This window comes from Falco punctatus (assembly GCF_963210335.1).
Source record: "Falco punctatus genome assembly, chromosome: 1".
In the NCBI taxonomy this organism is placed as follows: domain Eukaryota; kingdom Metazoa; phylum Chordata; class Aves; order Falconiformes; family Falconidae; genus Falco; species Falco punctatus.
In genome coordinates, this window is record NC_137580.1 from 87643017 (window position 1) to 87649588 (window position 6572).

The following is a 6572-nucleotide window of genomic DNA, read 5'->3' on the forward strand; positions in this document are numbered from 1 at the left end:
AGGCTTTCTAGTTTAAAGGACAAACAACAACACTGGTGCACCTTTCCAGAGTTCTTGTAGTAGTAGCAAGCAAGAAACTAGAAAGCACCCGTCAAGATTTTTGAAAGTTTTTCTGCTAGCATCAGAAGCCAAAATAGTTTTCACGTAACCTTGAAGCGTATAGAGAATTTTGACAAAAGGTATTACAAAATTCAGTTTATCACCTTAAAATAAAGGGAAAGAAAGAAGCAAAACAGCATTCCAACTTTCATATCTACATTTCAGTATTTCGTATGTTTTACCCAAGAGTCCAAACACCTTTAGGCAGATTATAAAATCATACGGAAAACAAATAACAAAACCCAACAACATAAAACACGGGATTCTTCAAGTCTTTAGTCCTCAGCTGTGGAGGAAGGACTAAAAAATTGAATGGTAAGCAGCCAAAGAAAATAAACCCACCTGAGTTAGATTCTGAAATCTCAATACTTCAATTTGAAACATAAAATATGACATTAAACAGATATTAACACAAGCCTTTTAAATCTGGAAGTTATATAGAAAGGAAGGCACATTAGCACAAGCCATAATTTTTCACAGCTATAAGCTTTGGCACTTCCTACATTAACTTATGACTTTTGTAGTTTGCATTTAGCATGTTATGAGTACCAATATTTATTTTAATGCTGTGTTAGACCATCCCAAAGTAAGATTCACTTTAGCTAGCCTTAAATAAGAGTCTGCCAGCACAACTTTTATAGTAATACAAACTGAAAAAAAATATTGTGACACGTGCAAGTGAAATATTAAGGCCAAGAGATTTGCACTTTGGTCAGAATCAAAGGTGAAGGAAATTCAGGCCACAGGAATACTGTTGAACATGTCTTTAAATAAGGCATTCATGGATACACATGTGCGAGGACACTTGGCTCCTTAGGAACAAAAGGTACAAATGTGTTCAAAACTGGTATCATATTAGAAAGTAAGCAGTAAGAACGAAAAGTCAGTTCTTTCCCAACCTCAATAAACCAATATGTCTCAAATCCAGAACAGAAGAAGAAAGGTCCAGTGAGATCCCACTCAAGCATAAGACTGATAAATACCTTTGCTAGGGACAGAAACATCCAGGCAGAGATAAACAGTGGGTAGGGACAGTACCCGGCACAGACTGAGATGAGCAACACAGCTCTACCCCTTCTCAGCCAAGTCAGTATTCCACAGGTGCACGAACACTAAGCCCATATGGTTTAGGCATAAAGCGTTTAGCTCTTAGTTACAGAGAACTCATTGCCAAATTTCTTCCTCCTGCCAAAATGCTACCACTCTTTTTGTGTTTACTCATATACCAACTTCAAAAGAAAAGCCCTCCTTTTTAATAAAGGAAAGAAGAGTCAGCTTGTTTATGCAGAAGGTTTGGTTTGTTTTTAGTTACCCTTTATAGCTACAACTTCAATACCAATTAGTCAGGAATATCAGTGAACCTGAAACATTCATCACATAAAAGTTTACTTCTAATACAAAACAGCAAAAGCTAGTTTACTTACACTCCAAAAATGCCCATAATCCTTAAGTACCTACATGCAACTAAGATTCATTGAAAAACAGTCTTACCTTTTCCTTTGAAGAAAAATAATCAGGTACACAAAATAACTGTTACAGAGGTTTCTTGTTCCATAGGGTATGAAAGATCTTCACTAGTAGTAAACCCTTAAATAAAACCTAAAGCTAGCCTGTATAGCACAACTGCATGAGGCATCACAGAGTAGGAAGCACGTATCAGCAGGTATATTTATAAAGCTTAACTGCAATTGCCTGTTGCACCTTCTCAACACAACACTAACACTGCAGCACGTGACTAGAGCTGTAAAAGCAGTAAATCAGTTTCCTGCTTCTTTAACTGATTGACTAATTAAGACCATAATTGGTAAACTATTTACACATGGAGACAAGAACATCTTAATTATTTGACTTTTCACACTCATTTTGTGAGCTTTCCTGTTTAAAGCAACTAGAAAATGTACAGTACTTTGAATTTTAATCAGTACTTCCAGTAACACCACGTAACAAAACACACTCAAGAATTAGGTTTTTTTCACAGAGGAAGAGGAACACAGAAATTCATGACTTGTTAAATGAAGATTCCTTGCTAGCACTCCAGAGCATAGCATTCTGTCGAAAAGCAAGGAGCAAGCTATTGTCCAAGATTCTTTTTTCTGTTCTTCTGGATTTACACAAAAATACCCCACATGGGCATATGCCCCACTACTTATTCATCTGGATTCTCATACTGATCTTGCAGAGTGACATGCAAGTCCAACGTAAGTCAAATTCAACTGTTCCTTTGCACCACATGGAATTTTATAAAATTCTAATATTAATTAAAGAAACCATAGCTTTCTGCATGAGTTCATTGAACAGAGCAGTCTTACCATTTGACAAGTAGCAGTATCACTATTACCAAAAAATCTGAACTTTTTAGAGAGAGTGAATAAATAAAAACTTGGTCTTCTTACTCCAACATACACAGTATTTTCAACTCTTCCAGTACAGTATGCAATGAAACTCAAGAAAGACATTGGAAGCAATTTTCAAATGGATGACATTTTCCTTCTGGAAGGTTGAATAGCTGACTTCAAGCTACTCAAAAGACACCACATTTGAGAACTATTTTTCCCTTCCTAGACTCACTCCATCTCCTCATTAATAACATTTTCTCACTAAGAAGTAGAAATCAGTTTCCAAATATTTAATTATAATTGGAAAAAGATTATAAAAGACAAAGTTTTATTGTACTTGGGACTACAGAAATGTATTACTTCAGTTTTTCCATTTCCTTCAAATTTGAGAAAAAGGAACAAGCAAAACAAATGACAACAAAAACTAAGACGTATGAACTGGTTCCACCCATTAAGCTTGAAAATTCAGAAAAGATTTCGCCAAATAAATTTCAATGGCTGAATGTGGCAGACGCCACTCCCCATGGAAGTGCTGCATTCCTAGAATGAACTAATGCCCTTCAGTAATACCAAACGTCAGTCACTTAGGCAAGGCGGGACTTATAAGAGACCAAGGATTAGAATCTCCGGACACTGGAGTAAGCTGAAGCATTTTGGATCCTCTATAAATTCAGAGCTCATCATGTTTTGCAGGGTCCATACTGGGTTTGATGAAGACTCCTTCCATTGCTTTCCAATAGTTGTGATGATTAGCAGTAGGCATGCCATGAACTTCCCGTTGGCCTCTAATGGGATGGCCATACTGCTCCCCTGTTATTGAAAGGAACACCTCAGTTCCCACGTGCTTGAAGCGCACTGCATCCTCCCGCTCCCAGTAAGTCCCACTGCATTGCACAATCCATATATCGAGGTCATCTCCTTCGCCATCATCACCAAAGGCACTTACTTCCTGTTAGAGACACAAACTTCCTGAAGTGAAAATGTAAGCAAACACCTCCAATACACACACACAAAAATATCAACTGCAAAGTCAACAGAGTTTAAAGGCAAGGATGAAGAGGAAAGAAAAAGTGTGGTTGCATTGCTTTGTCAAGTTATCAAATCCAGAAGCAGTAACTTTCTACCACTACAATCTGAAGACAAAGTGCCAACAAACTCCAACATACATTACAAATTAAATGAAAGAGGACTTGAGCACAGAGATCGGAGCAATCCTTCTGAGAAAAAATTCAAAAGAAAACACTAATGCCTGATGCAAATTTTCCTCATTCAAGATTTTGTAACTGTAGACAGTTAGTTTTGCAGTATGACCACCTTCATAGTTACCACTACAACAGTTTTTTTCAGCATGTGTTTTTAATTACAATGTCCCAACAATTTAGCTTATTAAGTAATCACATTCCTTTTTTACTTAATTATACCAGGCTTACAACTGGGTGAACAACTATTCTGGTTTACACTCTTTCTTCAGATAGACAGATGAATAGCTCTTTAAAAAAACAAAGACGACCACTAAAGCAAATGAATTCCTGCTAAAACAAAAGTTAAGAGATTAGGTTTCATTATGCACAAAAAAAAGCCAAGCATTTCCAGAAACCAGACAGGCTAAGCTTCAACTATTTAGGACTCTAGACAGCCTTTAATTCCTAAAAATCTGGTAACTAGAAGTGATGAACAACTTGAAAATAGAAGTGCAATACTGTGTGCCTAGCAACCTAAAATTTTAGGGTCATGTTAATTCAAGTTTATGTAGTCCAAAAACTGTGAAAGACAACATACTAACTGAAAATCCAACTTCTGTTAAGAATATGAAATAAAAAAAGTTTGTGTTCATAACTACATCATATTTCAATAATGTCATAAGTCACAGTCCTGTCAATCTCTGGGAAGTCATGCAAACTTTCCTTTTGCCTACATACCATGCAAACACGTAGCAAAACCAAAGAAACACAATGACAGTTGCTGAATAGTTTTATATCAACAACATTACACAAATTATCTAAACTGACAAATGAAAACTGGGGGAAGGGTTAAGAGTTCTTTAAATAATTCTTCTGAAATGCTATTCTCCCATCACTTCTTTTGTTTTAATAAGATCATCTAGATAACCCTACACAAAACTGGACCTTATCGTTTCAGCCACTTTACTCATGGTAAAAGACAAACCTTCTTCACTAAGAGTCAGTTCTTCCAGCCTTGGATGTAATGACCTATCTACATAGCCTGAAGGAACGCTAAAATGAATACTAGTGACAAACTTTCAACAAATTTGCATTAGTTATTTTAAGAGAGATTTTCAGTCTTGGAGAAGCATTTGTTCAAGGACAAGACTGGGATGTAATAACAGAAATTATACTCTTCTAGATATGTACAAAATGATAACTAAATATATGATTGTGAGAGCAGATTCATTTTTCCTGTTGAAGGAGAGCAGATAAATACAAACAGCAAACTAAAATAAGGATAGCAAGAAGATGACTAGTAGATTGGATCACCAAGGAGCTTGGTTATAGGAATGCCTACTGTTATTATAACACATTAGTTGCCTTGCTCTGGAGAAATTTTCACAATGTTGAGGAAGGCGCCCAGTCTCCCACACCTTGGAATTGCTTAACATTTCAGAACAGTCTTCCCAGTAGCAAGTGCAGAATAAAAAAAATATGCAGATTTGTTAAAACTAGTACGAAATACCGACAGTGGTATATATTACATGTTATATCCATCAGGGACTTAAACACATTATTCCAATATGCAGAAAAGCAAATACTTGTACTCTGGATATGCATAGACACACTGTTTCTGGCAGCTGGTACCCAAGCTTGATTCTTCAAAAACATGAGAAACTGGAGAGACTATTGTCAACAGCATGCACTACTTATACAAAAGCTTAAGATTTAAAACAACTCACTTGGTTATTGGAGAGTGGTGATGGGAAGTGATGAGTGTGTAAATTTTTTCCTGTGTTAACATGGGTAAGTCGTATAGCTTGCCCACATTTCACTGGTGTCCCACGCTGGCAACTGCCGTCATTCTTCCCACGAATCCGCCAGTAACTGTTAGCATCATCTGAAGCTTCAACTCCTGTCACTGACTGCTGCCCACTTCCTGTTTGAATAGAACGGCAGGAGGACTTAACCCACTTCCCCAGTTCAAAAAGTCCTGAAAGAACTAAAGAAATTTGCCTTAATGTTCTCATGATTTCATGTTTAAGAGATGTTTAATTCTCACAGTACGTTTACTGACTGCAATTGGAATGCTGGTACCAAATAGTCTTTCAGATTGAAGAAGTTAAACAGAGCATGTATTAGTAGATGCAAACTGTCAAAAGAAAAATCTGACCCATGATGGACGCTGTCGACACCATCCTGCCTTTCTCAAAAATACTACCAAGTTCTTTGCAGCCCCAAACAAACCAGCACCCCTGTTGCCAGCACAGAGGCTGCGACGACACCGCTGAGGCTCTGGACACAAAACAGGGCTTACCTCAGGGACAAGGGCGAAGCATCCCTGTCACAGCCCCGCTCCCGCGCAGCACGGCTGCAGTGCCTTCCCGCAACCCAGGTCTCAGCCTCCTCCGCTGCCGGCCTGGTCTCCAGCGCACCCCACAACCCCACCCCTGGCCTGCTGCTCCCTCCGCACCAGAGAGGCGAACCTCAGCAACCTCTGGCCCCCGCCCTCCCGCCATTTTCCTGCCCCTCTCACTGCCTGTCCCCCAGCGCCTCCCCGTTCCCGCCATTTCCCAGCCTCCCTCACGGCTCCCCGTTCCCGCCACTTCCCTCAGCCCGCGGCCCCTCAGCACGGCGCCCCCCGGCCCAGCCCTGCTCACCGGAGCCGTACTTGACCTCGTGCGAGTGGAGCCGCACGCTGTGGCGGGTGTTGAGCAGCTTCAGCACCGAGCCGCAGGTAACAGCGCCCGGCGCCGGGTCCCGGCCATGGCACAGCCCGCGCAGCAGCGCCAGGAGCAGGAGCGGGAGGAGGCGGCAGCCGCCACGCATCGCGCCACAACCCTCCCGGCACCGCCGCCCCTCCGCCTCCCTCAGCGGAGCGCTTCCGCAGCCCCCGCCAGCCCAGCCAATCGGCCCGCGCCAGCGCCGCGGCCGGCCAATCGCCGCCCGGCCTCTGCCGGGCCTCGCCTCT

General features: G+C 40.7%; 1 protein-coding gene across 1 annotated transcript; it reads right to left on the minus strand.

The window, feature by feature from the left end:
• Nucleotides 1–848: 848 nt before the first annotated feature.
• Nucleotides 849–6496, minus strand: SDF2L1 (stromal cell derived factor 2 like 1). The gene is made up of 3 exons (XM_080374383.1): nt 6262–6496; nt 5344–5540; nt 849–3384 (listed from the first exon to the last, which is right to left on the minus strand). Exons 1-3 carry the CDS (start codon nt 6428–6430, stop codon nt 3106–3108), a joined length of 645 nt encoding a protein of 214 aa, XP_080230509.1. The 5' UTR covers nt 6431–6496; the 3' UTR covers nt 849–3105.
• Nucleotides 6497–6572: the final 76 nt, after the last annotated feature.